Source organism: Oncorhynchus masou, chromosome 2, assembly GCF_036934945.1.
Source record: "Oncorhynchus masou masou isolate Uvic2021 chromosome 2, UVic_Omas_1.1, whole genome shotgun sequence".
Taxonomy (NCBI): domain Eukaryota; kingdom Metazoa; phylum Chordata; class Actinopteri; order Salmoniformes; family Salmonidae; genus Oncorhynchus; species Oncorhynchus masou.
Genome location: NC_088213.1, coordinates 31,445,942 through 31,468,868, shown reverse-complemented (window position 1 = coordinate 31,468,868; position 22,927 = coordinate 31,445,942). Strand labels below are relative to the sequence as shown.

At 43.0% G+C, this 22,927-nt stretch overlaps 1 protein-coding gene across 1 annotated transcript; it reads right to left on the bottom strand.

Moving 5' to 3' along the window:
* Positions 1-1,675: 1,675 nt before the first annotated feature.
* LOC135558625 (kinesin-like protein kif7) lies at positions 1,676-15,212 on the bottom strand. The gene is made up of 20 exons (XM_064992568.1): positions 14,964-15,212; positions 12,602-13,016; positions 11,887-12,087; positions 11,317-11,719; positions 10,866-11,213; positions 10,464-10,656; positions 9,623-9,766; positions 9,241-9,399; positions 8,950-9,107; positions 8,713-8,834; positions 8,447-8,581; positions 8,111-8,319; positions 6,151-6,348; positions 5,647-5,772; positions 4,538-4,714; positions 4,148-4,363; positions 3,723-3,929; positions 3,359-3,557; positions 2,870-3,031; positions 1,676-2,496 (listed from the first exon to the last, which is right to left on the bottom strand). The coding sequence occupies exons 2-20, from the start codon at positions 12,927-12,929 to the stop codon at positions 2,105-2,107; spliced, it is 4,077 nt and encodes a 1,358-aa protein (XP_064848640.1). The 5' UTR covers positions 12,930-13,016; positions 14,964-15,212; the 3' UTR covers positions 1,676-2,104.
* Positions 15,213-22,927: the final 7,715 nt, after the last annotated feature.

The following is a 22,927-nucleotide window of genomic DNA, read 5'->3' as shown; positions in this document are numbered from 1 at the left end:
GGTCCGTCTGTCCTTTTTGTGAAATGTGATTCTCCTGTCCTATCTGGTGTACTGTGTGATAATTTACTACCATTTAGTTCTAGGGTGCACCCTCTATAACCACTGTTGTTATTATTTGAACCTGCTGGTCATCTATGAACATTTGAACGTCTTGGAATAATTTTATTGAACCTTTATTTAACTAGGTAAGTGAGTTAAGAACAAATTCATATTTTACAATGACGGCCTACCCGGCCAAACCCTCCCCTAACCCGGACGACGCTGGGCCAATTGTGCGCCGCCCTATGGGAATGAGCTGGCCTTAATGGCCACGTATTCTTTTTATAATCTACACAAGTCACAGCCATAAGAGAACTGACCACATAGAGAGATTATTTAATTACTAGTTCCAGAATGTGGTGAAACCAGTCTAATTGGAATGAGTGGCAGTAGAGGCATAATCCTGATTTTACTTATGCAGGAAAATAAAAGGCATGTGATACATCAGAAAAAATATAATCATAGTCAACCTAAGATAGTCTTAACTATAAATACAGTTTATATACAAATGTTCTGTATAAATAGTCTCTAAAATACACTATATATACACAAGCATATAATGACATATAATATAATGACATTCTAGATGATTCTGTGCATCCCATTTTGTGGCAACAGTTTGGGGAAGGCCCTTTCCTGTTTCAGTATGACAATGCCCCCGTGTGTGTACGAAGCAAGGTCCGTACACAAATGGTTTGTCGAGATTGGTGTGGAAGAACTTGACTGGCCTGCACAATGCCCTGACCTCAACCCCATCGAACTCCTTTGGGATGAATTGTAGCGCTGACTGTAAGCCAGGCCTAATCGTCCAACATCAGTGCTCAACCTCATTAATGCTCTTGTGCCTGAATGTAAGCAAGTCCCCGAGCGGAAAGCCTTCCCAGAAGAGGTGGAGGCTGTTATAGCAGCAAAGGTGGGAGCAACTCCGTACTAATGCCCATGGTTTTAGAATGAGATGTTCGGCGAGCAGGTGTCCACATACGTTTGGTCATGTAATGTGCTTCTACATCTGCATTGCTTGCTGTTTGGGGTTTTAGGCTGGGTTTCTGTACAGCACTTTGTGACATTGGCTGATGTAAAAAGGGTATTATAAATACATTTGATTGATTGATAATGTATATGTAAACAGACCATAAATGTCTACATTTTCATTTTATTTTAAAGCTGTGAGTGATATATGATACAATATCAGTACCTGTTGCATTTACAACTTGTCATCAATTGATTTCAGCCAGTGTATGGCTGTGGAGTGACTGCATTGTTTGAATGTAATGTCATATTGGCAGTTAATGGAAACATTTATGGAATCATTCCTCTAAAACTGTCTGGCTAGCTCACTAGCAATCATACAGTGCAGTTACATTCTTCAAATGCATTATTTTACACAGTATTTTATCACAGCACTGTCATACCATTCTAGTATTCTAATTCTGACTGGCCACCCCTCTGAGCCTGGTTCCACCCTTCTAGGGAGTTTTTTCCTAGCCACCGTGCTTCTACATCTGCATTGGGGTTTTAGGCTGGGTATCTGTATAGCACTTTGTGACTACTGCTGATGTAAAAAGGGCTTCATAAAATACATTTGATTACAATATTTTTTACATTATGCCTTTACAATATATTAGTCAGTCAGAGATTACAGAAGCAAGAATCATTTTATTTCACATACAGAAATGGGTAGTGACGACAAAATAGCAACAGTGAACAGTATAACCTGTTTATGATGACATCTATTATTGTACAAGCGGATGAATTACACGGAGGAAAAGAAAAGTGCTTGATATAGAAAACAAAGAGCATTCTTCAACATTTATTTATAAAACCACAAATATAGAAAAATGAGAAAGGGATGAATACAAAAGACATACAGTTTATAAAACAAATACATCATTTTAACAGTACAAAAACAGGAAAAAAAAGAGTCAATTTTGACACGTGGAATTGAACTTGATTCTGTTTCATTTTAAACAGGATCCTGCCATTAAGCCCTTTGGCATTTAAACTGAATTCTGCCGTAAGGTCCTTTTGCATTTCAACTTGATTCTACCATGAGGTCCTTGTGCTTTTAAACAGGATTTTTCCTCACATCAATTCTGGAATTGTTTGAGATCAGTGGTCCGGTGTTGAGGCTGGATCGGCGGGACTCTCTGCGTGATTTGGCAAATGGCAGAGATGTTGTCCCACTCCAAGGCCCCGTGCCTGTCTGAACCACCCGGTTTACAGGCGTCTCCACGGCCACCCGCTGCTGTAGCTCCTCCATACCGCAAGGGTCCTCGGTGGGGAGGGAGGAGCGCCTCCATGTGGCAGGGAGAGGGGCGTTGACCAGCTCCCTTATTTCCTCCCGGGACCTGGTTGGTCTCTCTTGCTCCCCTGGCCCTCCCCTACGGCTGTCGTCTGGGCCTCGGCTCAGCCTCTCCACACTGCCACTGCCTGCTGTTCTGCCCTCAAAGACCGGAACTGCAACCCAACATTTAAAATAATGAATATTCACATGCCTCACAACCCAGCACTGAACAGGACAGACTAGGACAGAATACTCACAAACACTGAATGCTGAATACTTATTATTCCCTGACAGATGTGCATTTTACATATGTAATTTTTTTATTTTTTTATCTGAGAGAGCAGATGTCTGAGTATTTGAGCAGATGAGGATTATTTTAACAGAAATCAGAGATTGGATTATGTTTTTTATATCGATGCCTTCTGTTATCTTATCTTACCTACATTATGTTACATAAAGTACATTAATGTACTTTACCTACTGACAAGGGCACTTTGTAAAAAAATGACAATAGCATGTCCCTATCCAAAATGAGCCATACAGTACCCTTTCCCTGCTCCATGGGCTGGCTGGCGTTGCCACACAGCTCCCTGAACCGGTTGCTCAGTTCCAGGTTGGCAGCCTTGTAGTGGTTGAGCTCTTTACTGAGGTTATGGATCCAGCCTTCGTACTGCCTCTGCCTCCCCACCAGGCCCTCGTCCATTTGCTCTGTAGGGAAGTAAACATCAGGGGGACCACAACAATACCTGAGGAACACTGCGCTGCAGATAATGGGCCTGGTGGCTGTTATCACACTGGGTGTGGGAGGGTTGAATGGGAGGTATAGACATGGCAAACTGAATGGAGATAAAATATCAACAATATATATCTTAAAAATAGAAAGGGGTAGTTTTGCCCGTGTCTCATTTTGTTGTCTTGAGGTGGAGCAACAAAGTGTGCCTAGATCTTTGTTGAAAACAAAAAATGTTGGTTATATTCTGACATGTTCTGCCTAAATCCTACAGGTGTGTGTATTTATTTGTGTGTGAGGCCCACCTCGGCACTGCTGCAGCAGTAGCTGTACACTCCTCTCGTGCTCCTTCTGCTGCTGTGTGAGCCTGCGGTCCGTGTCGAGCTGTGTGCGGTCCAAAGCGTTCTCCAGCCACTGCACCAGCTGCAGCTGCTCCTCACCACGCATCTCTAGATCTGCCAGGGCCAGCTGCAGCTTACGCTCCTCCTCCCGCAGTGACACCACCTACACACACAAACAACTTACATTCCCTATCTTTCTCTCACTCCATTTCCATGCTGCTTTGAATCAGAATGGAGACTTGCCGTGTACACATTGACTATGCGGCCATGTATTTGAGCAGACACAGTGAAAACCACAACAGCAGGGAAGAGGGACACACAGACATACCTTGTCAAAGTACTTGCAGAGCAGCGCACGGGTCTCTGAGGCAGACAGGTAGCTGAGTTTGGCCATAAGGTTCATCTCCCACTGGGAGAGCATGCTGGCAGAGGCCCTCAGCTGCCTTTGTCTCTGGGTGATGGCCTCGTTCTTATACTCTATAGCAGCGTCCAGAGCCTCGATTGCCTCGTCCAGCTGGAACACAGACCGCTCCTCCTGGGGACAGAACAAAGAGAGCCACAGGGGTTGAAATGGGGAGGGGGGGATACAGGCACACACACAATATACCAAACTACAGGGGCACCGCCTGCATTGACACTCAGAACCTAACACGCCAAACTACAGAAACTATACAAATACTACGTATGGAAAGAATACACAGAGAAGTGTTTGGGCGGTGTTAGAAGCTTCTGTACGCCTGTAGGGTCTCTGACCTCTGGTGAGAGCAGACTACCCTGCCGTAGTTTGTCATCCAGCTCCACTCTCTGTTTGAGCAGTGTGTCCTTCTCCTGGCGCAGGTTGTTGATCTCCTGGCGGATCTGCTGGGAGTCCTGGGCACTGCTGCTGCGGAGCAGGCCGTTCCTCTCACTCAGCTCCCGCTCCAGAGACTCGATACGGCCAGACAACGTCACCAGGTCCTCACTGAGGGCCTACGGGGAGAGAAGAGATACACTACAGTTGAAGGAAAGACACTACTCGGCCGTACTAGATTTATTAATGATTTATCAATGAGTACGGTAAATAATTAAATTGAAATTAGCTTGGCAAAACCACTATACCTGAAGAGCCACTGAGTGTGTGGGGCTTGTTTAATGTGTGTGTACCTGACTTGAGCGGAGTCTTTTGGTCTCCAGGCCACTGCGCTCCTGCAGCAGGGCCTCCTTCTTGGCTAAGATCTGTTCCCTCTTGGTCAGCTCTCCCTCCAGGTCCTCCAGTCCTTTCCTCTGCTCCAGAACACTTTCCATCTCCTCATCCAGCCAGCGTTTCTGCTCCTCAATCTTCTGCTCGCACGGGAACACATGCAGACACACTTCATTTGGATCCACAATGAAACACTGTAGTACCATACAAAGGAACTCAATATTTCAGACATAACTCACATTGCACACAAAAGGGGCAAATGTAGACACATCCCACATCTGAAGAACGTTCAATAACAAGACCAGCCATTTTGCTCATGGGAAGCCCGGACAAGAAATAATTAAAAACACTTGTGCCCCACAACATTGTAAATCTATAACTGACAGGCAGCTGGGAGTTTTTGTTGTTGATTGCCCATCATTCAGTGTATTGATCTATATCGCACCTATCTCCATCACACAGACTGCCAGGTCTCTTCCTCTATTCATTAAAAAGACCATGCTAAGAGACCCACTAAAACAGGCTTTCTCACAGAGTTCAGTATGGTGGCTGTGTATCACACTGGTCCAGTGTGAGTGTCAGTGTGAGCTCTGGGCCTGTCCAGGCACATAAGATAATGACTTGAGACTCTCTCCACTCAATGTGTACTATGAGTGTGAGATATATGGAAACGCACAGGGGAACTCAGCTGCATTTAGTTGCTGGGGGATACGAGACATTTTTCATCTTTCACACTTAACAATGGAAATAAAGCCTTTGGATGTTGAAACATGCTTTTTTGGATACATATGTAGCCAGCTGATCTCCTGGCCAGGCTAGTTTTTAGTTGTTATATGTCCTTGGCTCATATATAGAGGAAACTATGAGTAAAACCACATAAAATACTTTAAAAGGCCATACAATTACTTTATAAATTGTGTAGAACTACTGCATGGTTTGTATGTAACATCTGTATAAATGCTTTTGAGATTCTATGCCTATTGTATAACTAACTGGTATATAAATACTTAATCAACTGTTTATATGTGCTATATAAATGCTTCATAAGCATTGTAGAAGACCCATGTCACACCAGTTGCTCCTCCAGTGACATGACAGAGCCGTTGCTGCCGCTGCGTCTCTGTCTCTGGAAGGCAGCAATCTCCTCCGTCTTTATCCTCAGGATCTTCTGCTGCTGTTCATTCTTTATCTCCAGCTCCTTGGGAGGGAGGGATGGAAAGAGGGATGGAAAGAGGGATTATTCAGTAAAAACAGAGGGATACCAAGGTAGGCAGGCATCATATTCTAATAGCAACAATATAATTGCCATCAAACTGCCTAGTCCTTCTCTCATTTGAGAAAACTGATGTGGGGAAATAGCTGCTATGCATAATTCAGGTGTTAGTTACATGTTGGAATTCTGTCCACAGAATTTAGGCTAATACGTAATACGCTATGAATGCAAATTTGTCAAGTGTTGATGTCATGTGATCACTGAAAACTTTTGGATGTGACAAATGCCAATCTGTAAAAACCACAGCATTGTCCTGCTCCACTCGGTTTCTTAGCAGGTATTCTACATTCTCCAGGGCGGCACCTTGACTCTGTGCGTGCGTCGCTGCATCTCTGTCTCCAGGCGTCGTTTCTGTTGGCTCTCGTGTCGCAGACGTCTCTGCAGCTGCTCCTGCTGCTGCCTCATGGCCTGCACGCTGCGCTCCAGCTCCGAAACACGCCGCTCGCTCTGTGCAGACAGTGAGGCCAGCTGCGCCGTGTCCCTCTGACGCTGGCTCAGGACCTAACGTGCACACACACACGCCCACACACACAAATATGAATAAACCGCCACAGGAGAGTACAAACTAGAGGTCGACCGATTGTGATTTTTCAACGCCGATACCGATTATTGGAGGACCAAAAAAGCCAAATACCGATTAAATCGGACAATTTAATATATATATATTAAATTGTCCGATTTAATAAATATATATATATTAAATTGTCCGATTTAATTGGTATTTGGCTTTTTATACATATTTGTAATATTTGTAATAATGACAATTACAACACTACTGAATGAACAATGAACACTTATTTTAACTTAATATAATATAAAAATAAAATCAATTTAGTCTCAAATAAATAATGAAACATGTTCAATTTGGTTTAAATAATGCAAAAACAGTGAGAAGAAAGTAAAAGTGCAATAAGTGCCATTTAAAAAAAGCTAACTGTCATGTGTCAATGTGCAGCAGTTAGGACGGAGTCAGGCGCAGAACACAGAACTGAGTAAAAGACGTACTTTACTCGAAAAGAAACAACAAAATTTCCACGCAGGGAAAACACACCAGCTCACAGAAGTCTTGAACACTAAACAAAGAACAAACACGCACAAAACCATGTGGGAACTAGAGGGTTACATAGGGAATAAATTATAACGTAATGGGAACCAGGTGTGCAAAATCAAGACAAAACAAATGGAAAAAGAAACGTAGATCGGTGGCAGCTAGAAAGCCGGACGACCGCCGAACGCCGCCGGAACAAGTAGTGGCACCAACTTCGGCGGAAGTTGTGACACTAACGTTTACGTTCCTTTCTCAGAACATGAGAACATATGAAAGCTGGTGGTTCCTTTGGTCATTAATATGGTCAAATCCGGAAACTATCATTTCGAAAACAAAACGTTTATTCTGTCAGTCAAATATGGAACCGTTACGTATTTTATCGAACGGGTGGCAACCCTAAGTCTAAATATTGATGTTACATTGCACAACCTTCAGTGTTATGTCATAATTATGTCAAATTCTGGCAAATTAATTAGGGACTTTGTTAGGAAGAAATGGTCTTTACACAGTTCGCAACGAGCCAGGCGGCCCAAGCTGCTGCATATACCCTGACTTTGCTTGCACTGAACGCAAGAGAAGGGACACAATTTCCCATGTTAATATTGCCTGCTAACATGCATTTATTTTAACTAAATATGCAGGTTTAAAAAAATATACTTCTGTGTATTGATATTAAGGAAGGCATTGATGTTAATGGTTAGGTACATTTGTGCAACAATTGTGCTTTTTTAGCGAATGTGCTTTTGTTAAATTGTCACCCGTTTGGCAAAGTTGAATTAGGCTGTGATTTGATGATAAATTAACAGGCATCGCATTGATTATATGCAACGCAGGACAAGCTAGTTAACCTGGTAATATCATCAACCATGTGTAGTTAACTAGTGATTATGTGAAGATTGATTGTTTTTTTATAAGATAAAGTTTAATGCTAGCTAGCAACGTACCTTGGCTCCTTGCAGCCACAAGGTCCTTTTGTTACTGCACTCGCGTAACAGTTGGTCAGCCTGCCACGCAGTCTCCTTGTGGATTGCAATGTAATCAGCCATAATCGGTGTCCAAAAAGGCTGATTACCGATTGCTATAACATGAAATCGGCCCTAATTAAATCAGCCATGCCGACCTCTAGTACAAACATCCACTATGAGCAGACATACTAACTGATGTTACGAGTGTACAGTATGCATTAGTGTAGGAGTCTGGCTCAGACAGACCGACCTGTACTTTGCTCTGTGCTGCAGCTATCTTCCTGCGACACTCCTGGGCCCTGGTCCTGTCAGTGACACCGCTGGTCTCCTTCTCATGTTTCTCCAGGTCCTGAAGCTGTCTCTGGGCCTCCTGGACCTCCTGCCTGGCCTGCTCAGCTTCCCCCTCCAGGGCAGAGATCTTACGGGTGTACTGCCTGTTCAGAGCCTGGGCGTCTTTACCTACAGTAACACATGATAACATCTGTCCCACCACTCCATGGTACATTAAGTATTGTTTATGGGGAGAAAACAGGCATGTGATTGCCACCATATAGAAAGCCAGGAAGGAATGGTCTTAGGTATGTACCTGTCTTGACCAGTTCTCTGATGAGCTCCTCCTTCATGCGGATGGTGACAGACAGCTCTCTGATCTTCTGCTGGGCCTGTAGCAGGCCCCACTCTGACCCCAAACCCACTGAGCTCTCCCCTACACTAGAGTTGGCTGCACAGAGAGAAGGTGATGCAAACACATGTTAGTGCTTCAACAGTCAACTTAAATTTGAATTAGTTCATTTAGAATTTGAATTAGTTCATTTAGAATTTGATTAGGCCCCGTCCTGCTGTGGGACTCACATGGACGCCTGGTGGAGAATTGTTCACAGGCAGGCAGCCCAGGCAGCTGAGACAGGAGACCTCTCCCTCCAACTGCTGACCCACCCATAATATCTCTCTTAGTCCAAGTCAGATTCACGTGTCTAAGAGATACATACAGTAACCATCAATAACCTAGACAGTCAATGATGCTTGGGCATTCTATAATCTGCCTGATCTCACTCAGTTTTAAATAAAGATGTGATAATCTCTCCATACTTCTGTCTGTCGTGGCTCATGTTGACGTAAGTGTCCTCCTCCTCAGAGTCCTTCACCTCTCCCTCTCCTAGGTCCTCGTGGTCATGAGAAGATTGACCATAACCACACTGGATCTGGTCACCAAATGAGCTGCTCTCCACACAGTTCACTGGACTAACCTACAGCCAACACAGTCACACTCATAGCACACAGCGACATACACTGTGGAACACACTACTGATTAACGTTGAGACTGTGGAACTTCATGCCAGTTTTCATTCCACTACTAAGACGTGCTGATCAGTCAGGTACCTGTCTGTTGGTGAGTCCGTTGTGGGAGTGGCTCGTAGAGCCCTGGGGGGCGGTGTGGGGGCGTGGTGTCAGGTGTAATCCCAACCTCGGTACACCTGACCCCGAGAGCAGACACTGCAGCTCCACTATCACGTCCTGCTGCTCCTGCAGCTTATCACTCTAGGGGAGGGGGAGAGAATAATTGAAACATTGAAACAATGTTGATCATCTCTCAAGATGTAAATTATTATCTACGGAGACTAGTACTGAAATATTGGAGGCAAGTGAGGACAGACTAAGAAATTAGACAAAATGTATTTGCTTTTATTCTTTGATGATTACAGTGCTGTCATGTTGAACACCAAAATGCCAGTAAGAAGTTAAAATGCTGTGTAGTTCTGACCTGCTGTTTGTACTGCTCCATAGCGTCCTCCAGAGCAGCCAGGAAGTCTGTGTTCTCTCTCTCCAGCTGCTGGACCTGGCCCTGGAGCTGAGCCACACTCTCCTCCCTCTTACGGCCCAACTCCTCCCCACCACTCTCTGCCTCCTGTGGGGTTCAATGACAGATACATTATGAGTCACAGAGCACAACACTTCCTGGATTGTTCGGTGAGATGATTGATGCCTTACCACCATAATTCCATCAGGTTGTTTGAATGCTTTTAGGATAGGATGAACTAAGGCTGGGCGATATGTCTAAAAAGATGTGATATTTTGAAAATTTTGACAGTATGGCAGTATTTGACAGTATTTTATGTTTCTGAAAAATAAACATTCTAAATATGTTTTATGAGCAGTGAAACCTCTCTCTTCACCTCTTCCTCTCGGAAACTTATCTGTGTGTGCCGGGAATCATTTATCCACAAGAAAATACTTTCAACCTCTAGCGTTGGGTGCGCATGCACTAGTGAATGGACAGATGAGCATGGACCAAAGTGCTTAAAAGTATGCCACCATGTGCATACATATGAAAACGTTATCAAAACTGACCATGAAGTAGTCCATTTTTTGGAACTGTTAACTTACTTAGCACTGTATCAACATATCGCTATAAACAGCATTGTAAAAACCCATAGCAGTATGGGGGTCCATACCGGTATACCTTAAAATACGATATATTACCCAGCCCTAGGATGAACCTCTTGTTGATAAGATAAAATATTTTGTTAAGCCTTTTCTTTGAATAAATAGGAGCTTTATGAATATGTAGTGAGCGATATAGTGATTGTTAATGTGTGTATGACCTGGTTCTTGACTGCAGCCCTCCCCCTCCTCAGAGCGGAGGTGTCCTCGGTGGAGCTGCTCTCGATGCCGCTGTCAGGTCCTGAGGCAGTGGCCAGGCCGCTGCGTTCTTCCTCCACAGAACACAGCCAGTCCTTCACCCTCAGGCCTTGCTCCGCAGTCAGCACCCCCTCACCCTGCAGCTCACACAGCAACCTGGGGATGGGTACACAGACTTACATATTCAGACAACTACTCCTGAGCTCATTAGCCAAACACAACACCCACACACATCTATCCTCACAATAAAGTGCCCTTTTATGAAACTGTTTATGAAACTGATAATATTACTTCTAGTCAACTACTGAACTTAATGCCAGTGATTATCAAGAAAATTAAAGCAGTTTGTGTGCATTTCATCTCACCTGTATGCAGTGTCAGTGCAGGTCCTGTAGTGGGCACTCTGGGCTTGCAGTCTGATGATCTCTCCCTCTCCGGGGCGCAATCGCCTGTCTGGGTCCGAGCGGGCGATGATACGGGTCTCTGAGCGTTGGCGGTTCTCAAGGGCCCTGCGAAGCGCCCGGATCTGCTGCTCCAGCCCCTCCACACGGTCCGGCTCTCCTCGGGAGTTCACCGTGGCCCGGTTCTGGATGTTGCGGGCTCGCTTGGCGTAGTTCAGTGTGTTCAGGCTCTCGTCAAAGTCCGCAGAGGAGGGGCTGATGCATGCAATCATCAGCGTCTTGGCGTTTCCTCCCAGAGAATCTTTCAAGATCCTGAATTTAAATGTCAGACTTAAATTATTTGCAAAAAAAGGAGGAAAAACAATATACCCTGCACACCATTTTATGAGTCCCCAAATGTTAGATGACTACATACCTGGTGATTTTGGAGTCCCTGTATGGTATGTGGGTGCCTCTCCTCTTGGGGTCTCCCAGGGCTCCTATGACATTCCCCAGGGCTAGCAGCCCACTGTTGATCTGGATGCTCTCCTTCAGCCTCTCCCCTGTGTTCCCTGTGCGGAGGATCCTCTCCGACCCCGCTAGGTCCACAAAGTGAAACTTAGAGGAGAGGACGTGAGGCCCGGTGCCCGTGGTTGGGTTACCATGGGCCCGGGAGCTGCCACTGCGCTGGTCCATGTGCACACTGAAGATGGTGTGTGAGCGGCTAGAGTGGGGGTTCATCTGGGTGGCGCCTGTGTGTCTGGCCGTGTTGCCTGACTCCAGCAGGCTCAGCACCTCGTCCAGCCCCTCCACTTCACACTCCTTCACCCCGCACAGCACTGCAGGGAAGCGCACACACGAGCACAGACAGGGACATGAATAACTAACACACATGACTTTGACTCCTCCCTACCCTCATGTTGAACTTTAAGATCCCTGACAACACAGGGAGATGCTTATTTGTGATAAATATTTGTTGGAAAAACAAACAAACAAATATCCATACCAATGTTGCCCTTGTCATCCTCTCTGATGTGGATGTCCTTGCTGGCTGTCTCCACCTCCAGCAGGTCCCTGAAGTCCTCCTTGTACACCTCCAGGTAAGACACTCGGACAGAGAAGTCACTGAGGTCATTCTCATCCAGCAGCTTGAAGACCTCAGCCACAGCCCTGGGGATGATGCCCTGCTCCTCATCCCTAAAGGAAGCTACACACAGACACTGGGTTCATATACCCTGTATGGTATAGCCTAGTAACCCCTCTGAGGATAATTAAGTATGTACGTATATAAAACCATTGCCTGCAGCTTTGCACTGTTTTCATTGAAGGAACACGTACCTCTGACACACACATGCACCACAGAACTGATCTAATATAGCACATACTTCATCACACACAAACACACACGCTCTGTGTTGTAACCATAACCCACCCACACAGATTTGCCATCTCACACACCAGTAGCTCAGATGGCAAGCCTGTCTGGTATGGACTGTTCCCGCAGGCTGTGGCAGCTGAATTGTAGGAAGTGCAGTTGGCTTCCAGGATGGGTGTGAATTCTCTGCATATCAGCATTTCTATATCACACACCAGAAGATCTATTCTCCGCTCCTCTACACTACAAGCTAGCACATCTCCTCTGATGGAACTCAGAAGGCATAGAACAAAAATTATTAAATGACCAAACATTGCAGGTAGCGGGGAAGAAACCAGAAACTCACAAAGGTTGGCTTCTCCGATAGTGTATGTCTTCCCAGAGCCTGTCTGCCCATAGGCGAAGACAGTGGAGTTGAAGCCCTGAAAGAAGGCCTCTATGAGGGGCTGGACACACACAGCGTACACCTCCTCCTGGCAGCTGGTCTCCTCAAACAGGAAGTCACAGTGAAAGTGTCGGTCGTGACCCAGAGTGACCCTGCGCTGCTCAGGGTCAGCCGTCATGCAGCTCTCGTGGCTGTGCAGCAGCTCCTTGGGCAGCAGGGGGCGCACTCGAACAGCGACCTGTACCGCCGTGTCCTCCGCCCTGCCATGGCCAGGCACTTTGGGAGACATCGCTGGCAGGCTGGGCTAGTAGTCAGGGGTCCAGGACTCCCTTCAGGGTCTCTGGTTTGTGAGTTCAATCATCTTAAACAGGACATCCTACACAGGCCAAAATAATCACAATCAACTCATACACTCATACAGAAAAACCCCATCAATAATCCTCATACAGAAAACATGTTAACATTCAATAGAAATAAGAAAGAAAATGTGTCAAAGAAAGAAAATGCCTGTAGAAAGAGACTAAACAAATATATTGTGTAAATAATATATTATAAACTGGGTGGTTCGAGCCCTGAAGGCTGATTGGCTGAAAGCTGTGGTATATCAGACCGTATACCACGGGTATGACAAAACGTTTATTTTTACTGCTCTAATTACGTTGGTAACCCGTTTATAATAGCAGTAAGGCACCTCTGGGGATTGTGGTATATTGCCAATACACCACGGCTAAGGGCTGTATCCAGGCACTCTGTGTTGCATTGTGCATAAGCACAGCCCGTTGCCATGGTATATTGGCCATATACCACACCCCCTTGGGCCTTATTACTTAAATATAGGCCTAGCTCTATCTAGTTATAAAGACAATGCCAATGAGTCGATGCTATAATGGGAACTTAATAGATGGCATTGTTATCTGGTCATAATAAAATAAACATCTCGCAAAGCAATATGTGGATTTCTGTAACTGGCTAGTCATCTGCTAAACAGCACGTCCAGTCTGAATTTGTTTTGGGGATTGTATACATTAAAAAATTACTTTAATTAGCATGGAAAAAATGTCTGACTTCTAGACCGCCAAGTAAACAAAAACTTTGATTTGGAACTCGCGCAGCCTGCAGGCTAGCTTTAGCTTAGCTACACACATGATGGCATAGCTCTGGTCCATTGCGTGTCCATTGCATAGACGAACCCAATCAATGACTTGTAGAGTAGACCCAAAAGTATAAATATTGCCAGAAATCTGTATACAATAATGAGATGTTAATGTCTCCGCCCTAATAACGGGAGTCATTGTCTCAATGATGGGAAGGCGTTTATGCAAAAAAGTTGTCCATACATACTAACGCTTCGCATCTTCCTCTCTGACCCTTCTCTGCGTGTGCAGGGTACCATTTATCATAAATAAAATACTTTCAACCACTGACGTCGGGTGCGCTTGCACTAGTGGCGATCCGTCGTATGAGCGTGGACCAAAGTGCTTAAAGGTATTCCACCCTGTGCGCACATAAGAAAACGTTATCCATCACTCTGGCAACATATTTACTCGGAGTTACAGCAATGGTATATTGATGCCAGCCACTAAACAAAAGTAATTTACAGCCAAAAATAACACTCTGATGATGATAACTCTGACTGATGATGATGTTAGCAGATGGCAGTTATGGCTGTGATGTATTGTTGTCTCTACCTTCTTGCCCTTTGTGCTGTTGTCTGTGCCCAGTAATGTTTGTACCATGTTTTGTGTTGCTAACTTGCTATGTTGTTGCCTCATTTCTCTTTATGTAGTGTTGTCTCCTTTGTGATGTGTTTTGTTCTATATTTATATTGTTTTTATTTTTAATCTCAGGCCCCCGTCCTCGCAGGAGGCATTTTGCCTTTTGGTAAGAATTTTTTCTTAACTGACTTGCCTAGTTAAATAAAAGATAAATAAATAAATGACCAGCCAATTTGTTGTCATCGCGCGATGGACCAGATCTAACGATAGTCTCGGTAGCTAGCTGGCTAACTAGCTAGGAAAGTAACTTTTGTTGCTAACTCACTAACGTTAGCTGGCTAACATTGTTTTACGAGAACAACAAAATACATATACCGTAACGTTAGTTGCCAAAATAGCTCATTTGGTTGAGCAGCTTCACAGAACGCCATAGTTAGCTAGCAGAATTTGGCCAAAAAAAGTTAGCTAGCTAACATTAGCTAAAACGTTTTTTGTTTGTTGTTGTTACACGCAAATTAGTTATCCCGTACCTCTTATGCATACATAAAGCATCCACAAACAAATGTGTAAAATTAATACGTAAATAACAGTGCAATGTATTCACTTACTAAAAACTTTAACTTTTCATCTTCCAATCCATTACCCTCCAGCAGAGAGGCTTGAGAGTTGCAGGGAAGGTGTGGGAATGTTTGGATGAAGTGATGTCATTCAGTAGACACTAGCAGATGCTCGTCCAAAGGGTTTCGACTATAGTGGTGGCACAGATAGAACACATCTTTGGGTATACACCCATGACCGCAAGTAACTTTTTCGTAGCAGGTTAGGATAATTAGGTTAAGGTTAGGAAAATGGTTAACTAAAATCCTTTACTAGCGTACTATGAAAAGTCACTTCCGGTCGCAGCTGTACTGTATCTATTCACAACCCGTCCAAAGTAATGTGCTGAGCGTGTTCAATTGAAACTGCTCTGGTCCAATGACTGTAATCAAACAAACTATGATTCTGAATGTCCTCCGGTTGTTTTACATTTGAATAAGACAGGAGAAATAAGAGTACTCTAGCAAATATGCAGTAGGTTATTTGGCAGTTTATCCTTCAATATTAAAACATGGTTAATCATAGTCTCATTATTATTATTGCAATATCCACATATGGTTATATTATGTTATCTATGTGATTGAATATATAATGCATTCGTGAAGTATTCAAACCCCTTCCCTTTTCCACATTTTGTTATGTTACAGCCTTATTCTAAAATTGATTAAATAAAACATTTCCCTCAATCTACACACAATATCCCATAAGGATAAAGCACAAACAGGTTATTAAAAATGTTTTCAAATTTATAAAAAATAAAATAAAATAATGAAATATCTTCTTTACATATGTATTCAGACCCTTTGCTATGAGACTCAACATTTTGCTCAGGTGCATCCTGTTTCCATTGATCATCCTTCAGATGTTTCTACAACTTAATTGGAGTCAACCTGTGGTAAATTACATTGACTGGACATGATTTGGAAAGGCACTATAGTGCATTATAGTTTTTTTCTGTTGACTTTCATAAATGATTGGTACTACACAGCAAACACCACAATCTTTGACTTCATTCATACTTCGTTTTGAAGATTCTATGAGACAAATTATAACTTGTTCTGGCTTTGTTGGTGATGTCATGCTGTTCTGCAGCATTGAATGTCCCCAAGAACACAGTTCCTCCATCATTCTTAAATGAAAGAATTTTGGAACCACTAAGACTCTTCCTTGAGCTTGCGGCCCGGCCAAACTGAGCAATCGAGGAAGAAGGGCCTTGGTCAGGGAGGTGACCAAGAACCCGATGGTCACTCTGGCAGAGATGGTCACTCTGACAGAGCTCCAGAGTTCCTCTGTGGAGATGGGAGAACCTTCCAGAAGGACAACCATCTCTGCAGCACTCCACCAATTAGGCCTTTATGGTAGAGTGGCCAGATGGAAGCCATTCCTCAGTATAAAGGCACATGAAAGCCCGCTTGGAGTTTGCAAAATTGCACCTAAAGGACTCTCGTGCCATGAGAAACAAGATTCTCTAGTCTGATGAAACCAAGGTTGAACTCTTTGGCCTGAACTCCAAGCGTCACGTCTGGAGGAAACCTGGCACCATCCCTACTGTGAAGCATGGTGGTGGGGGCATCATGCTGTGGGGATGTTTTTCAGCGGCAGGGACTGGGAGAGTAGTCAGGATCGAAGGAAAGATGAACAGAGCAAAGTACAGAGAGATCCTTGATGAAAACCTACTCCGGAGCACTGAGACTCGGCAAGGTTCACCTTCCAACAGTACAATGACTCTGAATGTCCTTGATGGCCCAGCCAGAGCCCTGACTTGAACCCGATAAATCATCTCTGGAGAGACCTGAAAAACGCTGTGCAGCGACACTCCCAATCCAACCTGGCAGAGCTTGATAGGATTTGCAGAGAAGAATGGGAGAAACTCCCTAAATATAGGTGTGCCAAGCTTGTAGCGTCATACCCAAGACGACTCGAGGCTGTAATCGCTGCCAGTGGTGCTTCAACAAAGTACTGATTAAAGTGTCTGAATATTTATGTAAATGTATATTTCATCAAAAAATTATTCTGAAAACCTGTTTTTGCCTTGTCATTATGGGTTATTGTGCGCGGATCGTTTTTTTCCTTGTCAATCAATTTTAGGATAAGGCTGTAACATAACAAAATGTGGAAAAAGTCTAGGGATCTGAGTACTTTCCAAAAGCACTGTATGTGTGGATCATGATTTGTCATATTTCTGCAGAAAGCCAGCTGGAGTCACGTTAAAAATGACCTTTCCCAAATAAAAGAATGCAAATAATTACAAATAAACCAATAATAACACTATCAATTTATGTAAACGTGATGTTTTGGGTGTAGTATCATATCCTTGCTCATTAAAGGCCTCGTGAACAGCTAGTTTTCTGTCTGTAAAATCATTGCTTGAGAAATTTCTTTTTGATATTAGAAATATATATATTTTTTTTACCATTTTAATTGAAAACAATCACAGTAATGTACTTAATTGTTACCCATAAATTATTTGATATTGAGATAAAAGCGGCTGCATTAGATCTTTAAGAAATTGATTTTGAGACTATTGGATCTATGCTTGAAAAGCCATTTCGGTAGGCTATTGCTGCTGAGCCCCTGTTTCAAACCCACCTAACCTAACCCTATGGCACAATTAATGACCTAATAAAAATGTAGACAGAGGAGGTCTACTGCTAAAATGATCCCAAAGGTATTTCTCCAACATTGAGTTCAGCTTGGTATCATCTATTATGGATTAATTTCAAAATGCACTGTATAAAACAATATTTTCACTGTACTTCAGGCCATTTTAATGCTCCATTTTGCAAAAAGACCTTGGAGATGATTCTTCCTGCAGTATAGCCTGATATTATTGTAGCAGTTATATCTTTATCTTTTGGTTGTCTGGCCATTTCAGTTGAGGCACCATTCAATTATCCAGCTATCTACAGCATGCCCCTTTTCCATAGAGATGTATTTCTACAGCACAGTGAAAGGGTTGTTGAGTTTCACCAACAATGACCCTCGAGGCCATGGAAATCAGACTATTTCATACTGATTTGTTCTAGGCCAATGTCTGTTTTTAGTAAAGGTTGCCATGGTAGTAACCATGGAAACATCCTACACTGATCTCAGAGTTGAAGGTAACGCCCACTCTCATTGTTACTCTCTGTGATGCATATTCATATTCAAAAAAAGCTATTACAAATGGCTGTCATTAGGCTTCCATTTAATCTGTCCATCTCTCTTTTCATCCAGTAACTACTTTAAATGCAATAAATACAACTAATTTCCTTCAATACATTCTTCTTTCCTTGCAGCAAATGAATTTATAGAGGTCTAGAATTTCACAAAATTGTAAAGGCTATACTGCTGGGAAATTATACATCATAGGCATTTGGCACTATGGGCTGTCTGGCGTGGACAAGGCTTACCTGTCCAAGGCTTACTACTTACTATTTGCCACTCAAGGTCTATGGAATGATATCTGTAAACAGAGTGTGTGTATTGTGTTATTACAGTGTTAATAACTTTCTGATTGGTAACACTAAAGAAAAAGTTAAAGTACCCACGCTAAGACTTGATCGAATAAGAAATCACAACACATAATCCATTGTTTTATAACATATTTCAACACATTTGCATTTTCAAAATATATCAATCCCATTACGGATCATGGATGGTAGTTCATAGCTCACACTGGTAATATCAGGTATATAAAGTTCAATAAGATGTGCTCAACTCTAACCAAGTTCGCTAGTATTAATCTTTGAGTATTTATTCATACTGAGTATTTATGAATTTAGACAAGAAACCTGGAGAAGAACCGTGGCGAAGGAGATGGACTGTGGCCCATCATGGAATAACATTCCCAAAAAGACTGGAGATCAGCAGCAGTGGTGCTCTCTCATGGAAAACTTGTGTTCCACATAGGAATGAAGAGGATTAAGTATGAGTATTTATTCCATATCAACACTCACAATGGACCCAGCATCTGATGATTGAAGCCCCTATGGCCGAAACGTGTCAATTTTAAAATCAGATGTAGCCTAAACACAGAACTGACAAAAGCCATTATATTTTAAAAGAAGAATAAAAGACACCTCTCAATCAAGATGAGTTTTCTTTAATGGTAAAAGACATACAATATATGAATTTATGATGAAACGTCAAAGAACACATAAGCCATCAGAAAGGACAATAGGTTACAGTGCATCCCACAATTTCAAAATAAGACTCCACTCTTCCTAAGCTTTCTACGATTATGTCTCTACTAAAAGAGGTTGAGGTGTCATTGATGCATGAGTTCTGGACACTGAGGTAGACTATGACTTGTTGTCTGGGTGCTGAATTTACAACAACAAAATCACTAGTCTTCCATAGCGTCCAGGACCACAAAAGTCAGAACTCTTCACCTTGAGCTGTGGCTCCGTTTCTGTTGTAGCGTTCTGTAAGGTCAGCTTGGATGTTAGCCCCCTGAGTCACGATGCAGTGTCATCTCCCTAGGGAAAATAAAAAGACATGACAAGCTCGATCAGGGCCAGCCAGATACATTGTAAGATTTAATTTACCACCTGTATTAATTACTAGGAAACTAAGACTAATTAAAGACTGCAGTTATAGCTACTAAACTGTTGGAATTGTATATTATGGCTCCATGTGCCCTTACAAATCCTGTTTTGGTGAAGTTAATAATGTCATGGTGTAAAATCCCAATTTCCAGTGAGTGGGCAGAGAGTCTCCCAAATTCATAATATTCTCCTTCATTTCCAGGGACTGTCACCTGTGTCCCCCTCCTCTCTCAGTGCTCAGGAAGGACATAGCCAATACAGCCACAGCACTCTGAGTCTAATAAAACCCATCAATGGAGAGGGGTTGTCCTTGTAAATGCTCAAACTGCATTTAATGCATAGTGCAACCAATGGTCCAACTGACGAGGCGGGACACAGAGAAACTAATGTGCAATAGACCGTGTTTATGCACATCATTTTCCTAAGATACTTTCAATCATGAACAGATCTCTTGATTGGATGCATTGAAATAGAAATAAAGAGTTCAAATAGGACATGATACTTCACCCGCTATCCTCTCTGATGAATATTTAGCCATTCTGTTTAACGGTCTGAACATATTGAGTAGCAGTAGCTAACAGTCTTTCAGTGTCAAGTTATCAACTTGCTCATCAAAGGCAGTTCAACCTGTCTGGATGTTGAAAAGGTGCTGAAAGGGAGTTGGGTCCTTGAATTTTAAACAAGTCAATGTGAAATAAGGCACTTGGGTAAATGAATGATTCCCCATTGATCTCAGCAGGTAGTGTAGAGCTGTGTTGGCCGCCTCTGACTGGAACTGTGGCTAATGTGCTTCATTTGAAATGGTATTCTGACTGCTTAGCCTTAGACTGTCTCTCTACTCTTCTCCATCCCTCTTGCTTTCTCTTTGTCTACACAACATACACCAACAGTACACACACACACATCATTCTATATCAATGAATATATAATTATTAGCCTCTAAATAGCTTTTTGTCATTACCCCCACTGACGGGTTTGGCTGTGTGCTAACTGGCCTGATTAGCCTATATTCAAGTCCCATTTATTTTGCATAAGGAACTGCTTGGGTTATCACAAACAAAAGCAGAGGTCATAATTGGATAGCATTGTATGGGAGTCAGCTCCACTCAATGGGAGCAGACTTGGCTGGGGAGGAAAGGGTAACTTGCCACCGCCATGGGTAATGTATTACATTAGGAGTCCCACTGTGAGAGGGAAATTGACTTGGATCAAATACGTTTTCCCAATTAAATATATATTAACCATAATAGGGCCATCCGCTAGTGTGAATATGAGAGACTTGTTCAAAAAAGCAGAGCCTGCCTCTGCATCCATTTATATATTTACTTGGGGTCTTCATGAGGAAAAAGGTCTGGAATATGTTCCTCTTATTTCTGCTGGAGTCCTGGCAGAACTAATAGGTGCAGCATGGAATGGTAATGCATTATTAAAGCCGGCTGAATTATGCTCTCCAGCTCAAATGAAGGCCTGTCCTCTATACAATTACCGACACAGCGGGCAGAGAGGGGCCAGGGCCAATTCTGTCCTTGTGCGCTTTGAATGGAAACTAATGTTCAACTAGAGCGCCTATGATTATGGCAGACTATGATTCATAAAATGCTGGCAATTTGCCTTTTTTTCATCAACACAGAAAGGAGAAAATAACAAACACCAAAGCATGTTTCTTCCTGACCCCATGACTAAAACACACCACCTCTGAGCATTTCACATTCTCCTTTTCGACATTAGATGTAGAATGGTGAACAACAGAGGAAGAACACCTAGATACAGTATATGTGTTGTTACTTTTAAAATCACAATGTCTAGACAGTGCAGTTGGAAACATTCTGATTCTAAATAACACTGACAAATTAGACCAGCATGCACCTGGCATGGGGGAGAAAGATAAAACAGACTCCCTGAGGCCAAACAATCAGGTGTAAAAAGAAAAATGCATTCCAGTTTTCCAGAACCAGACTGAAATGAGGATGAGGGGGACTTTAATTCAATAACTCTGAGTGAGAATAATCATGCCCTTAGGGCAGCTCTCTGGCCTCACCTTAACTCCATTATAACATCCCATCACCCAGCCCTGTCAGCAGGGAACATGGCAGGAATTTCTTAAATGGCTTTTTATTCATCCCTCGTTTCATTAGTTCTGTCTCTCCACAGGTGTGGAGCGGCTCTGATTAGTGGAAAGACTTATGGAGACAGACAGACCCTCCCCTATCTCCGATAACAACACACACACACTTTACATACATACTGTATGATGTGCATGCACAAACAGACACACACAGAAATGCGCAAACAGATGAACAAACACTCGCATGCACTTGCATGCATGCAGGTACACACACAAACACTTGTGGGGACTTCCCTTTGGATCTCACATTAAGAAGCTGATGAGGGAATACGTCTCACTCTGAATCCCGGGTGCCTCATCTTTCCACGAGTGACAGCAAACGGCTCAGAATAACAGCTCAATTCGATCTGGAATGCAGTTTGTTTCCATCTGACAGACTAACATTACAGTGGCAGGGGAACATGAAATACAGCAGGTGTTGTTGTTTCTTATTGTATGTAATAATAGAATACCTGCCTGTGGCCTGTCGGCAGATCTGAGGAGGTTTCAGAGCTCTAGAAACAGCACACGATCCAGTGTCTGCTATGACTGGAGCACAGCTCAGCTTCTCTTTACTACTCAAGCGTGATGTCTCCCCCGAGGTCTCTGTCGAGTTACATGAACAATTTGTTTTATTACAGTAACGAGGGGGCTGCGCTTAGGAAATCAGTCCAGAGTCCCCGTGCTCATCTTCTTCACGCCCGTCAAAGTGTAAAAAATCCACTCTGAAATACATCTGACACAGAAGGAATCTTACACTCGATGAGGAATCGTACTCTACAACGAGGAAAACCGCCTGTGAGAGTGTGCAGTGCACACTGTTGCTGTAATTGCAATTGAATGATTTCCTACTGTAGCTCATCTACATGGAGTGATTCCCAACAACACTGTACTTGTCCTACCTAGAAAGCCTCCCTAGTATTGAATTAAGAATTATCATTATCAAAATTGATTTTTTATCATTGTGTAAATTGATTTGGGTTTGTCTTAAACGGTTGTCTAATGGGCCAATGGGGTTCCTTTGGAAACAAGCTCAAAATATGTGGCTTCTTTCTTGTAAAAAAATGAATTTTGCACAATGGAAGAAATCCTGTAAGTCCTAATATTACATCTTACCTTACAGCTGCTGACACGCGGTGCAGGAAAATCAAATCCACTCCATCCCCAGGCTATCCAGACTGTATTTCCCTTATCAATCACCAAGCAAATCAAATAAAAACACCTTTGGGTCAATACACATTCGATTGCAATTCTCCGTCACCTCAAAGGATCGGAAGTTTGATCCCATTTTCAGGAGACACCAACCGAAATAACATTTTGCTGGTGTATGATTAAATGACAG